The 24,567-nt window shown below is 40.2% G+C and overlaps 1 protein-coding gene across 1 annotated transcript in view; it reads left to right on the plus strand.

Moving 5' to 3' along the window:
* The first annotated feature begins 22,171 nt into the window (after nucleotides 1-22,171).
* The window catches only part of CNGB3 (cyclic nucleotide gated channel subunit beta 3), a 118,353-nt gene continuing 115,957 nt past the window's right edge, over nucleotides 22,172-24,567 (plus strand). Inside the window, exon 1 of the mRNA XM_043539389.1 lies at nucleotides 22,172-22,291. Coding sequence (XP_043395324.1) covers nucleotides 22,172-22,291 — 120 coding nt within the window. The remainder of the gene's footprint in view (nucleotides 22,292-24,567) is intronic.

The raw sequence follows: 24,567 nt of genomic DNA on the forward strand, positions 1-24,567 counted from the left end.
CTACCAGATTTTCTTCCCTCATGGCTTCAGCCCCTCATCAAACACAAGCCAGCAAGTTCAGCTGCCCTAGATTTGCCAAGAGGCAGCTGGGGCTAGCCCCCCTTCGCTGCTGCTAGCACTGGTCGATGAGCTGCTATCACGAGGGCAGGATGAGGAGCTACCTCCACCTCTCAGTCAGGGAATGAGGCACAGGATTTCCCTCTGCCTTCGCCCCTGGCCATCTCCTCAGATCTCCCAGTAGATGTAGCTCACCATGCCTGCCATCTCGTCATCTCTCTGGGTGTTGATGTCCCACAGCACCAGCAGTGCAAGTATTGTATTGAATATTAACTTTGTTGGTCATATTCAGTTACATCTTGTATATCAGTTTTTCCCTTGTCTTTAGATTACACATGAATCATGATTAGGTGTTTAATTAGCCTACCTGATACTTTAGGTGTTTTCTTTCTTTGTGCTTCTTTAAATGTTTTATATATTTCATTCCATAATGTATTTGTTAAATTTAAATATATAATTCAAAATAACAAATTCTCCTTTTTTATTTAGGCTCACAATTTGTTTAATACTGGTGCTGTAACTGGAAGAAAGTTAACTAGATCAAGCAATGCCACAACTTGCACATAGTGGGTTGTAACGTGTTATCAACAGGATAAAAAGTAGTGTCGTAAACCTCAGCCATCCCTTTCTAGGGGAGCCATTGATTGTACTGCCTGAGGGCCTGGAATTGCTCTCGGTAGGCCTGCTCCTCTTCCACCCCCACATTCACCCTCATTTCAAACTACACATCCTGAACACTGTCCTATACTGACACTATTTTCCTAAGGTCCTTACTCCTGGCTAGTGGGTGTTTTACATAAAGGACTAAGTAAAAACTGAAGGCCCCATTCTCCTGTCTTTAAACACTTTGCTCTGTTAAGAGCTGATGTAAATGGCAGCCAGAGTCAGCCATTAGCAATGCACAAGTGTTATTGGTCCAGCAAAACCCAGGAACATATTCTTGATTGTCATCTACTGGCTCTTTATCTACTAATAACTAATTATATAAACCTACAGATGGAGATCCCTGTAATATTTTTTCCATTCCCCTAAAAGAGCAGATCAATTCAGTAGATCTGCTGAAGCAAGGGACAATTTCATGGATGCCCTTTGTCCTGTAACCTGGGGTCCCTAGACAGCCCAGATGCCTCTGACTGTCTGCACTAATTTGTTGGTGTTCCCCCTATAGATATGGGGGAGAAATCTAGCAGAGCACAGCTGACACTGATCTCCCTAATCACATGGAATTGTGAGGCAGGGGGGCAGCATGCTGAGGAGGCAGCTCTGTTTTCTTCAATGACTCTCTCCCCAAATCCACAGGCTCTTCACTGTTTAGTGAAGAACTCATACCTATACCAGTTGTGCAACCCCATCTTGTTCACATGCAGCAGGATGTCTGCAGACAGACACGAGCAAAAAAGAGCAAGCACATTAGGATGTGCATCTCTGACAATTTCTGCCACACTGTATGAAAGAGCCCAAATTTCCTGTATGGAAATCATATTCACACTTTATCATCACAGCCCACTTTAGAGTTTTCTTAGTGGAAACTCTGCTCAGTGTGAAACAGAGCAGAGATATTTCATCCAGATTTGAATATTTAAAAATATTAAATTAGGCATAGAATACTTATCACTTTACATTTATAGTGCTTTGCAGGTACAAAGCACAGCACAAATATTAACTAATGCAAAATGTGGCATATCTAATGAAATGACATATAAAGGCTTATTTATGTGTCAGTGGCCTTAAGAATAAATAAAGGATTTGACAAGGATAGACTGATCAGGTAGCTCTTTTCCATCTTAACTTCTATGATCCTGTGTAAGAATTGAGACTAAAAATTGACCCATTCATAAATAGTTTTCACTAGTGAAAACATCCATTAATCTCATGAACTTCTTATAAATGAAGGGGTATTGAAAATGTTCCAGAGCCAATGAGTGGTGGAAATAGGCAATGAACATTTCAGAGATTAATCTTTTGGGATTTATTCTTTGAAATCACTCACCTTGCATGCTCTTCAAAACCAGGACTTGATTCTTTTCCTATATACAATTTGAATGATAGATTGGGTGGCTGAAAATTGGATTTAGTATTTTTGAAATATGCTTTGGTTAGGAACCTGTTATATTTTAGTCTTTTTGTTTATAGCTTGGTAACTGCTCCACTAGTTTTCTTTAAAAGATGCAGTGATTTTTCCCCCCCTCTGGTTATTGGCAGTTTATTTGTCTTGAAAATTGTGTGCCTTGATTGATGAATAGTCTTCAAATCTATGTAAAAATACAGAGGCAGGTCTTCTAGCTCCAGTTTTCTTTTATATAAATAAAACTGTATGAAAAATTCTCTTGCGAATTTTATCAGAGGACTGAGAATTAGGCACCCATTGGAGTATAAAGAATGCAGACCCTCGTCACAGGGACAGTATGGTTCCTGATTTACAGCTCCTGTGGGATTACTGGGCATTTTCAAAAATTCCTTAAATATGCATGCTCTTCCTCATGAAGAAAGACAGCAAAGGAACTGCAGAGAATGGAGTTAGCTGTGTGAAAGGAGTTGGGCTCCAGGTATAGTGGTTTCACAGATGCTGTGGATTGCATAGCATTTACAAACTATATATCATGCCCCAAAATCCATATATTGAATAAGAAAGCAAAGCCCAGTAAGGGGTGTCGTTGACTTGAAACTGCTCTGGAACACAAACACAGCAGGACTGGAGGAACAATTCTCAGCTAGAACATATATTCCAGGGCCAAAGATGCTTCTATAATATGCCTGTGACCAGGTACTGCTAGTATGGAGGGAAAGGTGGAGACATGCTGTGCTGTTTCCTCAGGGGAGGTCTGGATCATGTGGATACAGTGTCTGTAGCCACTGGCCATGCCTGACTATTTATGCAGACACCAAGCCATGCAGAGGGCTGCAAAGTCCTCTGGTGCAGGTACTTCAGAAATGTGTCCACTTGTTGAATGGAAATGAAACACTCCACTGCATTCACACTCCTGTGCAATACAATAAAGTTTTAACTTCATAGTTTTACCTTTAAATCTTTTTGCAATTCTTCCTCACCTACATGTTGGACTTCAACCTCCTATTGTGTCTCCACAATCAACCTCTTGGCTCTACCAGTGATGCTATTCTCAATCTCTTGTTCATTTCCTCCTCACTCATTTTTCTATGGCCTCACTATGCATGAACCCTGCCTATCCCAGTTCACCAAACCAGAACCATCTCATTCAAGTCCCTAATTAAATCCCCACTTCTTCTGTGAGTCTCTCAAAGTGATTCTGTAACCAAACACCTGACTAAATTTACATTTTATACACCCACTCTTCTGGACTTACTAGTGTGTCCTATCTTCTCTGTGTCTAACTTTTAGATTGTAAACTCTTCATGACAGGGGGACGGTGGTGTACTGAAAACTGTTAAGATTGTGAACCATCATTTTGGATTCTAAGGATTTTTCCTGGCTCTGCTTGCAATCTGGGGTCTCTGTAGGGAAATGTGTGATCAGTCAGTTCTGCAGCCAGACAGAATAAAGTCAGGTGGAGTGAATTGTGCCTCTCTGTTTTAGGGAGCAGCCTGCTTTTCTCTCTTGGTTTTTAGGTTCTTATGGGTTATCATTCTGAATTCTAACAAGTAAAGTAGTGTTACATTTCAGCTTTCCAGCGAGAATATTTTATGTTTATCTAACTTATCTGCGTGGATGCTGTGAAACATTACAGGGAGCAACTTCAAATCCGTCTACTTTACAGTATCGAGCATATTGCTGGCACTAAGAAAATATTGGTGCATCTCAAAGAGCACAGTATGTCTTGGACTCCAGGGTTCAGCAGCCCATGGATTTCCTGCATATTAGAACTCAGTACCTTCATTTAGTGCATTACCAGCTACATCAGTCTTTGATATGAGGAAGCAATGATGTGTGTAATGCCCTCTAATGCCCGTCCCACATAAAGGATAAAGGACATAACCGCTCCCACCAATTAATAGAGATGATCTTCTTTAGCTTAAGTCATACTTGATGTATTTTGGGATATGAAGGAAAGACTTTTAGTCCCTATTCTGAACATGAGCTCCCAATGGGATAGTGAGGCAAACAGGGGTAATGTGATCCTTGGATGTATAAGGAGCAGTGAGTAGGAATAGGAGTAAGGAGGTGGTTTTACCTTGTATATGGCACTGGTGAGACTGATACTAGAATACTGCATCTCTTCTGGTGTCCATTTTTTTTAAAAAGGATGTTGAAAGATTGGAGAGGGTGCAGAAGAGCCACAAAAGTGACTCAAGGGCTGCAGAAAATGACTTCCAGCAAGAGAGAGCTAAAGAACTCAATCTGATTAGTTTATCAAAAAGAAAGGTGAGAGGGGACTTGATTAGTGTGTAAGTACCTTCTGAGAGAGAAGATAACAATTACTAAAGGACTCTTTAAACTAGCAGAGAAAGGCATAACAAGGACACTGGCTGGAAGCTGATGCCAGACAAATTCAAATCAGAAATAAGGCAGAGTTTTAACATTGAGGGAATTAGTCCTAGGAACAAACTACCAAAGGAAATGGCAGATTCTCCATCTCTTGATGTCTTCAGATTGAGACTGTTTGCGTTCCTGGAAGATATGCTGTAGTCAGACACCAGTTGTTGAGCTCAATACGGACCTAATGGGATATAAGGTCCTGTAGTATACAGGAGGTCAGACTAGATCTAATTGTCCCTTCTGGCCTGAAACTCTAAGAATCTATTGCTGTTCTTGAGTGAGTGGTTAGTGTGGTAATTCACTGTTTGGTTCAAGTCCTTAACACTAGTTGCCCATCCTTTTCCAAGGAAAAATCAAACTAATGGGGGGGAAAAATACTCTTAAGTGCCAGTCTCGCACTTTGAATTTCTTTTGCACAAGTATAAAAGTCCCATCAACAGCAATACCTCTGTGGTTGCACACAAGAGGGGAAAAGGCCACAAAGACTGGAGGGGGTATTCTGCACTGCCATGTGCACTACAAAGCAGTGCTCCACAGTGTCACAGTCCACAACGTGTAATGGGTGTCAAGGACATGGTTAATGGGTCTGTGGGCATGCACTTCACCCCACCCTCCATTACCTCCCACTGGGTATGCAATAGGTACGGAAATTTTTGCAGTCCATGGATATAGCAGTATCTGCACTGGCATCCTATGCTCTGCTGCATAGTTAATCTAATCTACAATTTTAGAGAGGAAATTTAGTTTAGTGGTTAGAGCTGTCAGGGTTCCCTCCCCACACTGAACTCTAGGGTACGGATGTGGGGACCCGCATGAAAAACCCCCTAAGCTTATTTTTACCAGCTTAGGTTAAAAACTTTCCCAAGGCACAAATTTTGCCTTGTCCTTGAACAGTATGCTGCCACCACCAAGTGATTTTAGACAAAGAACAGGGAAAGGACCACTTGGTGTTCCTATTTCCCCAAAATATCCCCCCAAGTCCTTACACCCCCTTTCCTGGGGAGGCTTGAGAATAAACAAGATGAGCACAGACCAGCCTTGGATTTTTAAGACCCAAAAAACCCAATCAGTTTCTTAAACAGAACTTTATTAGAAGAACAAAACAAAATAAGAGAACAACTCTGTACGATCAGAATGGAAGATAATCTTACAGGCAGTCAGATTCAAAACATAGAGAATCGCTCTAGGCAAAACCTTAAGTTACAAAAAGACACAAACAGGAATACAAATTTCCTCCAGCACAGCGAATTTCACAAGCCAAAACAAAGAAAACCTAACACATTTCCTAGCTAGATTACTTACTAACTTTACAGGAGTTGGAGGGCTTGCATCCTTGATCTGTTCCCGGCAAAGGTATCACACACAGAGACAAAAGCCTTTTCCTCCTCTCCAGATTTGAAAGTATCTTGTCCCCTCATTGGTCATTTTGGGTCAGGTGCCAGCCAGGTTACCTGAGCTTCTTAACCCTTTACAGGTGAAAGGACTTTGCCTCTGGCCAGGAGGGATTTTATAACACTGTATACAAAAAGGTGGTTACCCTTCCCATCATATTTATGACAAGAGCACTAGCCTAAGACTTGAGATACCTGCATTTAATTCCTCGCTATTCCACAAGCTGTGTGACCTTAGCTTCTTTGTGTCTCAGTTCCCCTCCGTAAAAGGGAATAACAGTAATTCCCTCCCTTACAGGGAAGTTGTGGGAATAAATATAAAGATTGTGAGGTGATCAGTTACTGTGGTAAAAGGTATTTCTAAACTACTATCAGCACCTGAGATGGATAGATCCATCTGCTAGAAATAATGGAAATCTTGTTGAAAAGTTTCTCTCTCTAATCCATTTTATTTACATGGAATATAATATCCTTTCTTTAATTCTCTTGCTTTGGTATTTATTACTAAGAATATTTGCATGTACAAGGAATCTTTTTTCCTGAGATTTCATTTGCTCATGGCATTGTGATTCATTGCCATGGAAGTGATTATGTAGTCAAAAATGGAAGATAATGACTTCAGGTGAGAAAATAGGACAGACAGTATAACCATTATTTTCTTTCAAGACACAAACGTTTTTCATACTTTTCCATGAGATGATATAGCAGCTCTTTAACTATTACCATTCAAAACATCATTTTCTACCATATGTTGCCTGCAGAACAGTGGCATTGTCAGTACAACAAAAGAGAGAATACCTGTAAATTACAAAAAGTTATTTCAGCACTGGGATCCTAAAGAGCTATATCTCCTCCTAAAGGCAAATGGAGTAGTCAGAAAACAGTGATTTGCATTCCTCATGCTTTCATTTCAAAAATATAAAATCTCTCAAGCCAAAATATCTCCCTGGGGTATTTCTGTCATAGCATACAGCCAAACAATTTTATTATTTGAAGAATTTTTCTGATTTCCCAAACCACGCTGGAACAAAATTCATCGGGTTCCAAAAGTAAGATATACTGTATTATTCCATGGTTTCACTATGCAACACACCAGGAACTGTTTATTCTCAAGAAAAATCCTTTTGTCAAACTATTCTTCTCAAATTCGTTGGACAGATGTGTGACAAACGTAAATCACCATACAAAGGAATGCAAATAAAATACACGACAGGATTAAAATACAATTAATAGGACCCAGAGAGTTTGCAGGAAAGTGTGTAACTATTTGGATCCTGCTATTTAGCAGAGGACAAATATGCCAGGCTGTTGCGGTTATTACATTGTTCTATCAGTGTCATCTGGCTTCTTGGCAGATTCTGTAGGCAGTGAGGCAAGTGGTTCTAAAGCTGTTTGCAGTTTTATACCATAAACTATTGAATCTGATGGGGATGCACAAACTTCTGTGTCTGTCTTCCTAAAGGCTACATTTAGTCTTGTCAAATATCAGAGGGGTAGCCATGTTAGTCTGGATCTGTAAAAGCGACAAAGAATCCTGTGGCACCTTATAGACTAACAGACATATGGGAGCATAAGCTTTCGTGGGTGAATGCATCCAACAAAGTGGGTATTCACCCACGAAAGCTTATGCTCCCATACGTCTGTTAGTCTATAAGGTGCCATAGGACTCTTTTTGCCTTATTTAGTCTTGTATTTGCCTTGAGGTTCAGTGCAACAACCTCTCCTGTTTCAGTCTACCTAGCCTAGAAAATAAACCTTTTGAGAAAAATCTTTCATGAGAATGCTTGTGTGCTCAGTGAGATCCATCCATTTTATTTACAAACAGTAGGCTATTATTTGTAGTTCAAGTGTTTAAAAGTAACTGTGGAGAAATGTCACTATCTTACTAAACAGATTTGCTCCATCTGTGTATCCAGGGACGTATCTGCTCACTTTAACAACAATATATGTTTATACTGTTTTACTCCCTTTAGCCCTGCAGAACCAGCGGAGCTGAGACACAGTGAAATGGAGTCCATTCCTTCTTGTATATCAATGGGATTATTTGATAACTTCCAATTACTTACACAACTAGAGTGACCAGATGTCCCAATTTTATAGGGACAGTCCTAATATTTGGGGTTTTGTCTTATATGGGCACCTATTCTCTCTCGCCCCCACTCCCTGTCCCGATTTTTCACACTTGCTATCTGGTCACTCTACTTACACCTGTGCAAGTCACTGAAGACAATGGGGCCACCCAAGTCTCACTGAGGGCAGAGTTTGTACCATAATACTTTTATTATTGATGATGATGCAGAAGTAGGAATGGCCCCAGCCTGAATCAGGGCTTGACTCATTGTTGCCCTGGGGCCTCTGCACCTTCTGTGTCAAGTTGCTCAGGCACTGCAAGGGGAGAGGAAACCAGGCACAAGTTCCCTACTGGGGATTCCCCTGGCACAGTAGAAGAATCTCCAGTGGAGACACAGCTGGCATTGCTGGCTTCTGTGCCTTTGTCCCCAGCGTGAATCAAGGGTAGAGAGGTGGAGTATCCAGAGCACACTGCAATTCAGCTATCCCCAGATGGCATACAGTCATGGATGGACTACAACCAGCTGGTGCAAGTTACAGTAGCCTGTAGTTGGGGCTAAGAATTAGGGAGCCATAACCAATGACCTGATAAACCCCCTTGCTCTGGGTGCAGCAAAGAATCTAACCATTCGTGTTATAGATACAGGCTTGGACAGAGCCTTGGGCTACTAGCCAGAGACTCTGGAGTTATAATTCCAGCTCTCATGCTGACTCCCTTCTTTAGCAAGTCACTGAACTTCCCGTGGTCAGTTTCCCTGTCTGTCAAATAGGAATAAATTATGTTTACCCACTTACGTACCTCACAAGGGGATTGTGAAGCTTACCTAGTTAATGACTGAGGATGAAGAACACTTGTTTAGTGCTAATATCCGTATTGTTCAATGTCTCAGCAGAGGGTTCTGTGTAGCACGTGTGGGGAAGTGTTGGTGAGAGTCTTGCTACTGCTCCAGCAGAGGACTTTGTGTGTCTAGGAGATTCTGGTGCCACTCCAGGAGAGGTCTGTGGGGGTGAGGGACACCCAGCAGAAGGAGCTGCCATTCTGAGCCTGCTGTTCAAGCACTAGGTGAACTGTGAAGCTGAGGTCTTGGGGGGGCGGGGGGGTGAGGGTAAGGGCAAAATTCTTCCATACACAAAGCCCTCTAATAGGGCAAGAGGTGAAGCTGAGGTCTCCATCCTTCCATACTACTCTAGCCAACCCAAAGACAGGAGGCTGGTGGTCTGGGAAGGAAAGGGATCCCAACAGGCTAGGTAGGGTTCCCTTCCTGGAGACTGGACCAGTAAGCCAGAAAGGAGCAAGGTGCCAATCCATCTGGGACCAATGGCAGGACTACCACCAACCCAAAAGGGAGCTTTTGTGCAAATGACTCCTGTTACCACCAAGAGGGGCCTGCCACAGTACCAGAGGGGCTCCAGCAAAGGGTCCTGAATACCTTACTCCAGCTGTGGTTGTAAATTCAATGTACACAGAGTCAAAGCCCTTAGTTCTCATCAAATAGTAGAACAGTTTTAGTCTACTGGCATTAATGGAAGTCATGCAGTTAAAGCCCCAACAAGGCTTTGAAAATATCCCCCTTCCCACTGTTGCATTCACAGTGGCTCAGGTTTAATGGGCTATATGTTAGGAGCCTGGGTGAGAGAGAACAGGATCTTCAGGAATGAAGAATGAATTTTTCAGGATTGCATCAGGAGGAAAATGACTTATCTGCAGTTTTTACAACCCTGGAACAACCACAATGTTAAATGGTATGTAAATCTTTTCTCTTCCTTGATAAATACTTAATTTTGTTCATAAACTGCTTAATCAGGAACTTAGTAATGCTCCTGATTAATGAGTTTATGAAAAAAAAATCACATTTTATCACAAGCAGAAAAGGCAATTATGTAGCATTTAGAGCCATAACCAAGCCAGGGCAAGACTGCAATAGAAGAAAAATGGCTTCTTTCCAGCTTTACAGCCCTGGCTGAGTTTTTAAAATATTAACAAAATCTTTTTCTCCTACACTGCTAAAACTTTCATTGTTTCAGAAACCACTTTAAACTGGGAAACTTTCAAATTCTTTCCTAAAATGTCTTATGGGTGCAGGGGACATTTTAATCAGACTATCTGAAACAGTTGAATACTCTTTTTCTTTAGAGATGCAAGGACTGTGCTCTGGTTGCCATTACAATGGAATATTTATCAGTTACCATTCAGTGGTATTTACAATACCATACTTCTTTCCTGTTATTAGACTGTAGCTAAGCTTGTATACTGCACTCTGTACCATGTTACCTGAGCACCTTAGAATAGACCAGAACTGTATTTTCTGTAATATAACTTGCCTGCTTACAGCTAATCATTTACATAACCCTTTGTAGGACTGGGACCTTGCTGTATGGTAACTGTGGATAACTGCTGGCTTTTCACTAGTGACCACTGTATCTTCCATTTAGCAGTAAGAGGAGTTGTTCGATATATAGCTGGGATAATCTACCTCTTAGAATGTGTTCTTCTACAACTTCAAATAAAACTATTGTCAGAGCTATGTAATCCTATTAAATATGGCTTGGGTGTTTTTGTTCATGTTTGATGAAGTCAGTCTCAGTTGAGCAGGCCCTACCATATTAGACATCACATCAACACTGACCCTCCCTATGCTGATATCACATACTGGGCATGGTCCTTAGCATTTTCAACCATGATTGTTTTCAGTGGGTGTAGTGGGAAATATAGTACCTGAAGAGGACAAAGAGCTGTGGCAAAAGAAAGTCTTTTCATATTATTTAATTTGTAGGTCAACTTAGAAAATGTGGTTGAAATTAATGGCATTCCACTAGACAATGGATTTTAGAAGTAGAGTTAGGTGAGCCTGAATTGGAGTTTAGTACTTTTGGAGGAATTTTCATAGACTTATTTTGAAGTACAGCACAATCTGCTCCAATTAAATTTGCAAGTGGAAAGGAACCATTTGACCATATTTGCTTGTGATGGCTTGAAAATCAAAGTTAAGGGGGAAATGAAGACTTCACAGCATTCTCATCACCTACCCCCATTGAAGCGCATTCATGTGAATACAAAATGGTTGGTGGGTCCTGGGCAGCACTGAGGATAGCCATTCCATGAGACTTGATTCCCTAACAACCTAGCCGTTTGTCCAGCAGAAGTATGTGTAGCTATTAATGATGCTCCTTGAAATATTAACTTCTATGTATATCTTCCACCCCTCACACAGGCCCTCCCTTCTTCGGCTTGAGTGCACATATTAGCAACAACTATATGTGCACCATACTGTCAAAGGAAAAGTAAGGCCAGAGAGAAGAAAAGGATGGAACCCTATTTACTCACGGATCCATGATCACTTCAACCCTAGGCAAGAATGAAGCAGCAACTCACCAAGAGGACTGGTGAAAATCAGAGCTTATTGAAGTCCACGGCAAAACTTCCATTGACTTCAACGGAGAGAATTTTACCCTAGGTATATCTGATGTACTTTACTCTTTGGATAGGAGAGGAAGATGTGGCCCTTAATCATTGTTGCTCTGAGTGGAATGGAATCAGACTAAAAAGCATAACAAGTAGTGTTAGAGTGATAACCTTTGACGGAATGGATTCATATTAACTAAAGTCTTCAGTTTCACCTTATATAGTAGAGAAACGTGAATTCTAGTCAATAGCCACTCCTCGAATTATAGTTTTGGTTAAAAATAAACCCTACTCTTCAGTGTGTAGCATGTAATTGGATGAAACTCCTTGTAGTAATGTAAGAAATTAAATTTCCCCCATAATAGTTGAGTTATTCATATTACACCATAGTCCTTAGCAGCCTCAACTGAGATTAGGGCCCCACTGTGTTAAGCGAAGGCATGAGAGCAAGTCCCTGCCATAAAGAGTTTACGCTCTAATTAGACTAGACCGACAAATGGTGGGAGGGAAGAACAGAGTGACAGAGGTTCAGCAACAGTCAGGAATAGAGCCAAAGTCACCTGATTCCCAGTGCAAGGCTGTATCTACTGTACCACACTGACTCTGAGCAGTTAAAGAATTTTCTCTTTCTAAATCATCCCCTATTTTAGCTGAGGAAGTACTTTGCTCTTAGATTTTGCTGTTTGTTGACTAGCTGAGATTGTTTCTGTTGGCAACGTGCTTTAAATATTTATATTAACAGAACATCAGACTTAGAGTTGCAGGCTGTGGGACACAGCAGGCTGTGGGACACAGAAAACGTGATGAGTTTGGAGGAATACATTACATACATCTTAGCATTGAAATGCATTGTGTTATCAAAAGAATGACAGTTTTCCAGAAGAGTTTCATCTTCCCATTCCCTCAGATAAATGTGTTTTAAAGCTATTGGCATGAAAAGCCCTAACTGCACCACCATGTCTCACTTGTTTTATGATAACTTGCTTACAAAAGAGATCCCAGAAGACGAGGCACCATTATTCAAATTAGGATGGTCACAAGGTTTTGACCAAAAGTGAAAAGTTGAAAAAAACACTCTTCAAAAAATCAATGTTTTTGCAGATTTCCTATTTCTCAACAAATTCAAACCAAAAGTAAGGTATCTTTAAAAAATATTCTTTGCTGTATTGGTGGCAAAATTGCACTCTTCCTTTTCTACTCCTTCCTCCTCCACTTATTTTTCCAACTGGAAAAAGATTCTTTTTTAAAGGTATTTTTCCTTTCCAACTTGGCCACATTTTTGTTTCCCCCTTCCCCTTTTTCCAGTAGAGGAAAGTAGGAGTGGGGAGCTCCCACATCAAAATGAAGTTTTGAGTTGGAAACTTTTGTACAGAATCAAAACTTCCAAAATTTCAGAAGTTTTTTTTTATTTTTTGACCAGCTCCACTCTTCATATTAAATGGTCCAGAGTCACTAACTATAGGTCCAGATCTGAACTTCCCCAAACTTTTCAGGGGTTCTGACACCTCTCTCCTCCTCACTGATAAAGAAGTTCCATTTCCACCCCACCTCACCCACCCCCACACACTCTCTCTCTTTTGCTTTCTGCAATTTATGTATAATAAATCCTCTAGTTGCTTCTTGTAGCCTTCTCACATTCATGCTATTTCCTCCCTACCGGTTTGTGAGGCTGCATAGGTTCTGGTGACTTCCCTGCATGAATAAGGCAGCAAGGAGATGGAATGGAACTACAACCCTCCTTGCAGGAAGCAGGTATGGATAATTAAGAAATTTGATCTTGCTCATGACTTGCTGGTGCTGGGATCACATAGCACTGTAGAAAGGAGCTGGTGATTGCACTCTAGATGAAATGTGGCCTTGGTGTCTCAGGAAAAGCAGGGTTTTATGCAGCTACATAGGTCACATCAGCCTAAGGTGGTTACAGATCAGATATTCAACTTCAGAGAATTTACTAAGATTGTGCCCAAAGCTAGGATCAAAGTTTGTAACAAAAATATTCAGATTCTAAAAAGGGTACAGAGGAAGGAGTATAATGTTGAGGTAATGCCATCTTACAAAGAAAAAATTTTTTGTTTTTGCCACAAACCCTTAGCCATTTGGCCAGGTTTACAGGACGCAGCCTATTCTTTCAGTTTGTGTTTCAAAGAAGATCTCACTGATCCCAGCAGCATCCTGGGAAGAATATTTTCACCAAGATGATTTGTTCTCAACTGAGCATGCCTGTCAGAGCAGTGCAAGCCATTTGCGAAGGAGTTCACATACTGAATTTGTCAGTTTGGTTGACAGAGGTTGGAAGTCAAATCACCTCATGGAACTTCACTTTGAAGTTCAAGTTTAATAGACTTAAGTCTAAGAGGACTTCTCCCCAGGAAATTTATTTCTACCCCTCTAGCCGTCCCCTCTTGTCACCTGAATTATCTTCATCAGGCGGTTCCAGGAGTGGGGAACATGCAAAGTTTGCCATATTCCCTGATGGGTTAACAACCTCAGTACACGTTCACCAGGCTTTTAAGAGCCTAGGTTGAAGTTTGCTAACACAGGTCAGACTTAAAACACAGGCTATTCTGAGTTCCTGAGCAGCTTGGCTTGAACATTTTGCAAAGCTCCAATGACTTGGCCTACATATTTTCCTGAAAAAGCACATGCCTGTACTGGCTTTTAGTGCAACAGAAGGGACTATATTGACAGCATCAGAATGAGCAGACTGTGTGAGGGCAGTTCTCCCGCCTACAGTATGAGACAAAGAATGTGTCCCTAGTACATGCTGATGTGTCAGAACTAGAGAAATAAAGGGATGGTATCACCCAGCTATCCAAGTATCTTATGCTAGGGACATCTGGAGTCATGCACTCTTTAACTTGAAATTGTTCAATGCCTGACACAATCTGGCACATTGTAAATGTATACTGTTACCCTACCCAGATGTTGTAAGTGCCAATGTGTGCCTGCCAGCCCATGATCTGAGATGAGACTGACTCCAGTGGGAGCTCAGATGGGACAATTGTCTCATACAGTCCAGTGTACAGAGGGAACACTGCATAGTGCAGACTGCTCTCCCAAGTCTCATGTCCTCCTCTTTGTGGTGGGGCAGGAGCCCCACCTGTAGGAGGGCAGCAGTCCCTTCATCACCTTAAGTACAGGGAATGCTGTTTGTAAATGGTACACAAGGTACACAGAGGGAGAGGCTCTTTGTACATGTACCACTCAAGCTGAGGGACTTTTGATCATTTGACCTGAGTCACCTCTGCCAGTGATTTAGGTGAAAGGCCCTGGGGTACTGAACAATTATGACCATAAAGGATGATAACAATAAAGAGCCACAAAGCTATCCAGCATTGTAAAAGAGAACTGATGGTGGGGAGGTGGACAGGCTAAGTCCCCTTGCCCCTTACTCTGACTGGCTTAGCCTAGAGCGGTGACTGATCCCTTCCACTGACCCTGCAGACCAATAGAGAACAGCAAGGCAGGTTTCCATCCTCTGTTGTTTTTCCCCAATGATCCCCATCTCTCTGACTCATATTTCTTATATTCTGGTCTTTAAAATATGCCAGTATCAATAAGCAGCGTCAGCAATTTTGGCAGGCCTGGGAGAGAGGTTTTGTTGCTTCCCCCACTACATCCCCAATGCAACTAATTCCTGCCCACCGTGATCAGACCATCATGCATGGGACCTGTGTAAGGATTTGGAGAAGGTTCAGAGAGATTATTCTTTAAGGTTGGGGCTGTACCCTAACAGTCATTTTACAGGGAAAAAAATACATGGAAGAGGAGGAATGAATTTTAGCCCATACCCTACTCCAGTCTACCGCTGCAGAAATAATTCCTATCTGCTTGTTCCTGTCAGCTGTAGCAATTGGTTTCCATCAGCTTACCTGCAATGCTGTCTTTGCAATGAAAAGGGCTAGCAACCTCCTTTCTTAAAAAAGAAGAAAAGTTGAAATTCTCCTTTACCTTTTTAGAGCCTTCAGTTCAGATGATCCATGGCCGGCCATCTGATCTGTGGGTCCCAAATACCAGTACCAATATGCAGTGTCTACTTAGTCAAATGAACACTTATAAGGGTTATTTTAACTTCCTAAACTATGGACTGACACATTCAGTTTCTGAATCCTGCATACTTATCCCTATCATGTCGGAATTCAGTATATATATTCTTTGTCACTGATTAATACTATGTAGGGAACACAGTCCAAATCCACAAAAGGACTGAGACATTGCAGCAATGAGCATTGCAATGCCCAACTTTAGGTGCCTCGTCACACAATGAAATCCAGAAACCCTGAGTTTGGTGCCTAGGCTCTGTATACGATACATCAGGGGAGAGAGACTCCTAAGAATGGGATCCACAAATGCCCAACATGCTAGGCAGGGAGCCTCCTAAGATAACCAATAGCAGATGCCAAGGAGATGATGTATTGTAAGCCCTGCCCCTCTCAGGAATTCAGGTGCCTATCTTCATTTGTGATCCACAGCCAGGACCCCTCTTTTGGAGTCAAGCGCCTAAGACATTTCCTGCAAGAAGGGATGCAGTGCATGCCTAACCCTACAAAACAGCTGGTGGAAGGGAGGTGGCACCAGCCTTCCTCATAATCGTGAGGGCCCTGACCTGATATGTAGGAAGCCCCAGTTTAATTCCTGCCCCCTGCCTGATATGGAGCAAGGATTGGAACAGAGGTTTCCCATGGCTGAGATCCATACCCTGAACATTCTGACAGAGGGCTCTCTCAATGTGTCCTGTTGAAACTGTCCCACTGTCTATAAATGAAATATGCATTGGGCCACCAAGAGCATGAGAATGACTCTCTAGTCCAGTGGTTAAGCCACTCAGCTGAAAGGTATGAAACCCATCTTCTAAATCCTTTCTCCTCATCAGGCAGAGGGGAGAATTGAACTGGGATCTCCCACATCTCATAGGAATGACAGAAGCAGCAGCTTATAAAGAAGTCCTTCCCTCCCCACCTTTTTGTGTAGAGTTAGGCATGCTATGAGGACACTTGCCAGATTGGGCCCTCCAGGCAAGATAGGTGTGGCAACACCTAGTTTCACCTGATTTTGAGATCGGTGCCCAGACTGAAGCATTTTTCAGGAGCCTACGTGACTTTTAGAGCAAAAATTTAGGCACCACGTATTAGAGGTCCCTCCAGTGTCAGGTGGCAGATGAGCAGGAGTTTTGATGATCTCAGTGGTGCCTAAAGTGGGGAGTTCAGTGCCTAAGGCATTTTGTGGATCTGGGTCTGCACAGCGCTGCTCATTGAAACGATGGAGGATCTATCAGTCAGGTAATTCCTAAAAACCAGTACCCACTTTACTGTAGCTTGTTATACCAATAAAATAAAAACCAGCAGGATCTTATTAAAGGGGAAAAGGCAAAATTCCACATTTATTGTGAATACAGAAAGAATCACAGTAAGCAGTTAGTTATAGCTATAACATTCCATTCAATCTCATATTTATTCACACATTCATTCATACACACACACAGGTTCTGCAAGGTTATTATCATAGTTACCAGCCTTAAAGTTGCTCATGCCAAGCCACTGGCCAGGTGGCCTTGACATGAGGAGGCAGCAGGGCCTCGTCAGATGCACATCTGATGCTCCTGGAAGTTGGTTTGCAGAATCAGACCTCAAAGTTCTCACTTTCCAGAGTCCATTTTTATAGGAATTTCTTCCTATGCCAGTCTATAGGAATTGCTTCATCATGCTGTTGCTGAATCAATCAGCAGATGTCACATTCCTGACGGCTCCGTGCTGCCAGATATTATCTTGTTCTTTGGTTCTCCCATTCTTGAGGCTGTTGGGTGGATTCCAGTCTGCCCTCTGGGGGTCCTCTGGTTATTTCCACTTGATGCCTTCTTCAGCCGATGGACACTGGATTCTTAGGCTGGCACCTCCCTGATCATTCAGCTATTATCCACACCAAGCATCCATCCACATACATCCTCTATCTCTGTTTTAATCACAATTGTTAACAAAGCGAGATGAATACAACAAAAGGGCGGGGAGCCTCTGGGTGCTGTTTCAATTGTTAGAGTATTGCTTTGAGTCTCTCTCTGTGTGAGTAGTTGTTGTTACAAAGAATTGCTTTGAGAGCACACTCTGTCTTAGAATGTACTAACACAATTAGTAGCTTGCAAGTTTCACACAGAGGGAGAGAAACAGTACCAAAACCCAAGAGACCTCTTAATTAGTAATACCCTGGAATTTAAGCTATGGGGAATCAAACTCATTTGTGATTTGAATACAGAACTTCTTTAATATGGTCCAACAAGCTGAGAAACACTGTCAGTTGAGGTTGAAACCAAGTGAGAGTGAATGAGATAGGGAGATTAATTTCAGCAGAAAATACCAACTGGTATTGTTAAACTGGGAGCAACTGTCAAATTAAAACCGTGTTCAAGAAAAACAAGAGAGAGAGAGAGAGACTTAGTAGAAACTCCATTTAGAATCTGTTTCATTGTCATAAGCTTCTGAAGAAAGCTGTGCTGCTATATCTAGTAAAATCCTTGCACCACAGAGAAGTTGTAAAAACTCAAGTTGCCTGCTTAAGAAGTAATGGATTTCCAAGTTCTGTTTTGCATGGTAGGAAGGTCAGAATAGAGGGGAAATGCAGGGTGTGATCATTGCCAGACAATCTACATCTGGTTTGATGGAAAACAGAAAAAAACTGGGAAAGTTAACTATAGATATATACCCACATTCACAAACAAGACAGATTGACAAAGCCCCTATTGGAATTCAAAGCAATCCTTGGATGGCACTCACAGATTTGCCCGTTAAATATACTGATAGCCATGCAGTCATTGAACCAGGCTCCCAAGTGTACCACGCATTTCCCATTGATCTAAAGCTACTGACTATTGCACCCTATATATTTTAGCTGACTAAGGAATCTCAGAACATTATGACTTTTGGAAAGTGTTGACTTGTTCACATACAGTGGGTTAAGTGCCAGGCCTGGCAAAACCAAACTAAGAGTCCTACACCGATCTATTCATATCTACAATCAAAGTTAGCAAAATGTGAAGCACAAATGTGAGGTATGTAGCACTGTATTTTACCCTTTTGTTTCCTGCATGCTGCAACTTAAAATTTCTAGGAGTTTGAAAGCTGTTGCCATTTTGTGTCAGTTCAGGCACAGATTTAGTGAGTCATTGGTTTCTCTTTCATAGACATTTTATTAACAAGTCATCTAGTCTAGTCGAAAGACATGTATTTTGGCCTGTGTCTACATTAAAAAAAAAATACAGAAACATGTTGCTTTGAGGAAAACTTAGTTGTAAGATCCCTGCTTCAAACTCCCACTCTTTCCATTCTCAGCATGCGTGTGCATTTTTACAAGTTTTATTGCACTTATTTAACTTTACCAAAAAGAGAAATTATTATATGGGAGTGAAAAATATATATTGTCATGTTTGTAGCAGCTAAAAGCTATAGAAATTTGATCCAATGTGTAGCAGCATAGTCTCTCCTCATTTCTTAGACAGCCAACTAAGATATGATTTTAGGTACCTTATTATTTGCAATAATGAAAAAAAATCAGACTATATTTACCCATTATAAGCATTTGGTCATCAGTAACTCTAGTTTCTAATCTCCAAGTCCCCTTAATTTAACTGTTAAACAATTTGGGATTTGTTTGTTAGCCATATTGGATTTTCTTTTTTTCCAGATATGAAATATTAATTCTGTAACAAAGATTAAAACATGTAAATGCCACATCACAGTATACAATTATATTAAGGGACACAGGGGATTCAAAGTTAGATTTAATGATGGCTAGGACTTAAATACATGTATGTGCACACAATCTCAGCCACAAAATGTAGCCAAATTGGTATTCTACTGAGAGATTTTTAACTGGCCTTCCTGTTTAAGATCCAGGAATATCTCATATAAAGATTAATCCCTTTCACAAATTCTGGAACATAATTTTATTCATACTATTACATGTGTGATCATGTAGTTTAAAATCTGCTTTGGGGTTAGACCACTTCTGCAAAAAGGTTACAAAAATATGGAAACCCTGAAAATATGCCATTCACTTAAATACTAAAGGAACTAAGGTTTCAACAGAAGGAAAAAGTGTTCTTTGAAATAAATGAAGGGGTGTCTTTTGGCATTTTTTTAAGAAGTTAAAATGTATATTGTAAAGCTGTCAGCTCTTGAAATAATCTTTGAGTGCAGATGATACATTTATTAAACATTAGGATGTACTCCGCCTGTATCAAAAGAAAGCACAAGGCAGCTCAGAAATCCCTAAATCCTTTAGATTTTACTATAAATACAATATATAGTAAATATCGGTGAAAGCCAACATAGCTAAGAAGCTAATTGGATACAGACTATCTGCCTTGCCTGTCACACCATTAATCTTCTTATGTAGCAGCAGATCATGATGTTCAATTAACTGAAGTGCTTTTAGTGTGTTCAATAGATGATAAAAATAACTAAATATTGATACTACATACAAATTACCAAATATTGGAGCAGGTTAATCGCCTATCCAGGGTCAGTGGTATGTAACAGCAGAGGTGAACAAGTAGCCCCATTTGTACCAGTGTATCAGGTTCATGATGACCTGATTACTGTTTATGAAATGGTAACATACAGAGGTTTTTTTCCAAACATTTATTCCATTAGTCACAGCCTAAACCAATATAACATTCATTATTCACAGATGTCAATAGGTATTAGCAGGTTCCCAAAGGCATTTTCCTTATAGTATCTATTACATTCCTTTCTCGTGCATTTTAATTATAAATTAAAAGCAGCACAAATATTATAATCAAAAAGAGCTAAAACACTGCTACTTACTGAAACCTTTTAAAAAGAAAAGCATGTAAGTCTGCAGAAATGCTTCACAGAGTGCCTGTGTTTCCCTTTAATGAATGTAACACGTTTTAATTGTAGTATATTACAGATGGTAAAAACCTACAAGAAAAAAAATCAAAATAGACCTTTATAAAGGTTCAAAAACAAAGGACTTCATTTTCATAATGAGGTACCAGGAGTTCTGCAAGAGGTTCAGTCTCTGGATGTGATTCTGAGGTAGCAATCCATTAAGATTTATACAAACCCCAGTTTAATCCACTAAAAGAACAAATAGTCTTCTTTAGCTGATTCATATTCTTGTATTTTTTCCTCAATTTCTGTTATTAGACAAATAGAAAAAAGAATACGTGGCCAGAATTTCAGATGGAAGAGCTAAAGCTATAATCCAGATTGTATAATTAATCCAGCGAAAATGGTTTATATATTTCTAATTTAATTGTTGCAATTTACCACATATAAGAGTTAATGTGGTCTGAAGCCTCTGCTAGAATTATTTGGTGTTTTTTTTGGAGTAAGGGGGAGGGAAAATCATCTGACTTGTTAAACCAGAAAATGCATGTTAACAAAGAGGGCACTTCTAAATTTCCACTTCACTGAAAATCTGAGAACCATGGCTCCCATCCCACAATGAGAGTCACATAAATGGACTTCTGAGCACATATGATTGATGGGGCTCCACATGGGCACAGGGGTCTGACCAGATGGGTCTCACTGTAGGATCAAAGCCTGAATATTGATTGATGATTAGTTGGTGTTGGTCCTGCTTTGAGCAGAGGGTTGGACTAGATGACCTCCTGAGGTCTCTTCCAACCCTAATATTCAATAATTCTATTATTTGTATTATGGTAGCACCTAGAGGCCCCAACCATGATCACGGCCCATTGTACTAGGCACTGTAGAAACCTATAGTAGGAGACGGTCCCTGCCCCAAATACTTTACATGAGTGTTCATCTATATAAAATTTACTTTTTCAATATTTTGATCAAGTATTTTAAAAATATATATTTCCTTTATGGAAACATCCTGAAGAATTTAATAGGGACTAAACCAATTAGGTTCTAAAGATGTCTAATATGGTTATATGAAAATTGCTGAATCTATTTAATTTTTTAGAGAATTATATCCTTTTTACAGGGTTTTTTAAGTCCACCTATATAATTTATAATATGGATATAATTTTCTTTTAAAATCTATTAGGTCCAAACACCAATTTAAAAATCATCTATTAAAATCTGTAGTACTGTCTCAAAAATCTTGATCTGTTCAAAATTATCACCAAAGGCTTTTCTATAAAATAGTACTGGTTGGGATTTCGTCTGGAAATATTTTTACCTTTCTTTATTCTGAAATATGCAGCTCTCTTTAACTGAAAGGCATAAACTTGCTAAAAATGAGCATCGAGTTCAAAGGACACCTAACACGGTTTAATGTCACCTGCTGGATGAATGCATCTGGATTGCAGAGGGAATTAATCCTGGAGAACTCATGTAATCCACTGTGTAGAAGATGCAGCACTAGGATGATTGGCCAGTTAACCTTTTTCATTTCCCAGTTAGACTCTAAATGCCTTTATGACTAAACTTTAACTCTAAATGCAAAATTATAAATTAATGTTAAATACTCCAGATGTAATATAAAAGATAGGACATTGCTTTGCTCCAGCCAGGAGACAGGCACTATTCCTCCATATACATTTATGTAGAAACTTAAAAGTCTCTGCATAATTTTTAATTATTAAGCTACAAGTCACTTACTCTAGGAAATAAAACAAAAGTAATAATGGCAAGAAAAGCAGTCACCGGAACAGCCTGTCCATGTAGGGAGTTGCTTCAAGGCATTAACCAGAACTAAACCCTGATTAAATGTCTAATTGGCTTGAACAGTAATGGCAAGAAAAGCCACGGGCTGTCCCTGTTGACAGTAAAAGAGCAACAGAGGTTTCAAAACAGTCTTGTGGGCAAGATGTTTAATAGACTGAAAGCAAGATTCACCAAAGTGAAGCAAAAGCCAGAGGAGGAAAAGTCCAAGGATGAAGAGGCCCCTCCTAACCCACCACCCCAACAGCCGCCACTCTCAGAGCAGGTAAAGTATTTAATATTATACAGATCCATTAGTATTATGTTTGTGCTTGAAAATCACTGATTTAATTAGATGACGCAATAACCAAAACTTAGATTTTCCCAGAAGCTTACTGTATTGAATATCCTCATCTGTACTAAATGACAGCTGCCTTTTGGTTTGCTCCTTGTTTTCCTTATATTTTCTTCACACTATCACTCTCCCTGGTTTAGTTGCTTTACAAATGGGCCTATCCTGAATGATTACTGGGCCATATAAGGTCTTGGAAAGACAAAGTAACTTAGTAACAGTCTTCATATATCATTTGGCTATGTCTTACAAAAATAGTTCCAGTTGAAATCTATAGAAAAGCTACCTTTTCGTTCCATTTAAAAAAATAAATATTGGTTTAAAGTAGTAACTCACTTGTGCACTGTACATTAATGGAAAATTTAAAAACTCAAAGCTATCTAAGGCCAAAAAGCATTCATTTACTTGGCTTTTTTAAAATGAGGATTTTTAGTATCCAGAATTTGCTGTAACCTTCCATAACTCATAACTTCACAGGGCAGAATATCAACAATTCGATGGCTAAACAAGTCATTGGGATATTGGTAACCAAAGGAAAACAAATTGTTTACAGTCAGTCCAGTGCCTTTAATCTTAATTACTGCTTTGGGAGCAAAGGAAATTCTTCCTTTATTACTCTAATTAACTGACTGTTTAACATCAAGAATCCTATTCAGGTAACTTATTTTCTCCCACAAATGAAAATGTCTGCTCAAGTATACCAAACACTGGCAAACCACAGTATTATTTATCACTCTAGGATGTGCAGTGTCACCTCCACAAGGTCACAACCTGACCAGTGTTGAGAGCCAGCACTAGGCATAAGCGAATTAAGCAATTGCTTAGGGCCCTGAGCAGACCAGGGCGGCCCCCTGTTCACTTCTTTAGTGTGTGTTGGGGGGGAATATTAGGGCCCCCAATCAGGTAGCACCGCCTCTGCCAGTGTTAACGATCCCAATGACATCCCTTCTGGTAGCACTGCTATAGGGGATGCACCTGCAGGCCTCCTTACAACTTTATAGTTTTGACTAAAACGGAGGCTAATTGGAATGTTCAAAGATGGAAGGATATCCAGAAAATGAGGTTCATTTATTTAAACTTCTTGAAATTTTACCCATCTGGGTAAGTGGCAAATTTTGATCAGTCCAACCTGTATTTTATCTTGACCGCCAATCCACACAAGCATGTTAAGAAGTGGAATAATTTTCTGTTTCAGGGATGCACAACAGACCTGGGCCTAATTGATATAACATACTAAAAATATGTATTCAGAGAGCTCTGCATATGTTCTGCCATCCTGATTATCACTACAAATGTTTGTTTTTTCTCCTGCTGATAATAGCTCACCTTAATTGATCACTCTCGTTATAGCGGGTATGGCAACCCCCATTTTTTCATGTTCTCTATGTGTGTATATATATATCTTCCTACTGTATTTTCCACTGCATGCATCTGATGAAGTGGGTTTTAGCCCACAAAAGCTTATGCCCAAATAAATTTGTTAGTCTCTAAGGTGCCACAAGTACTCCTCATTTTTTTTACTATTATCCTGATATCTCAATTATTTTATATCCTGCTGGGACAGTGGTCATGCTAAGTTATATGTATTACCAGCAGCTGTGGATAATAATGCCCTGTATTTTATACTGAGATTTGCCCCAGGGATTGTTTGGCCTTGTAGAATTTATTTTTTGTCCCACCCCGCACCCTGAGCTAATTTTTGCTTTCAGGAGCAGTGCTACTGTACCTTTAATTGACCTGAAGAATGGAGAAACAAGGTTCTTTGTGTTGTGCCTTCATTTTTCTATTTCTGATATTGGAAGCCACTAAATTTCCTATAAACAGGTCTGAAAAGTTTCTTCTGACTTATACTTACTTGGGGAAGGTTTCCACCGCAAGAAGGTGCTGATGCCATTTCCAGCAATAAGGTCAGGCTGATTTCTCTAAAGATAGAGCAGGCAGCCTTACCCTGCTCTGTGGTTGATAGGAGGAGCTAGAGGGAGTTTTTTTAAAAAAAGTAATGAGAAATTGTAAAATGCTGGTGGTGAGAGAACTAGTTATACATACTAAGAGTGAGTACTAAGCAGGAAAGCAACCAGTTACTGCCTTTCTATGCTTAGGACTACCTACAGAAAATGAAGGTGTGTGTATATAGCAAATGTGAGTTTGAACATTGCCCATGCGGTATTTTTTTTGTTTTACTTTCTGCTCTTCTATTTACTTACATCAAT

This window comes from Chelonia mydas, chromosome 2 (genome assembly GCF_015237465.2).
Source record: "Chelonia mydas isolate rCheMyd1 chromosome 2, rCheMyd1.pri.v2, whole genome shotgun sequence".
Classification (NCBI taxonomy): Eukaryota; Metazoa; Chordata; order Testudines; family Cheloniidae; genus Chelonia; species Chelonia mydas.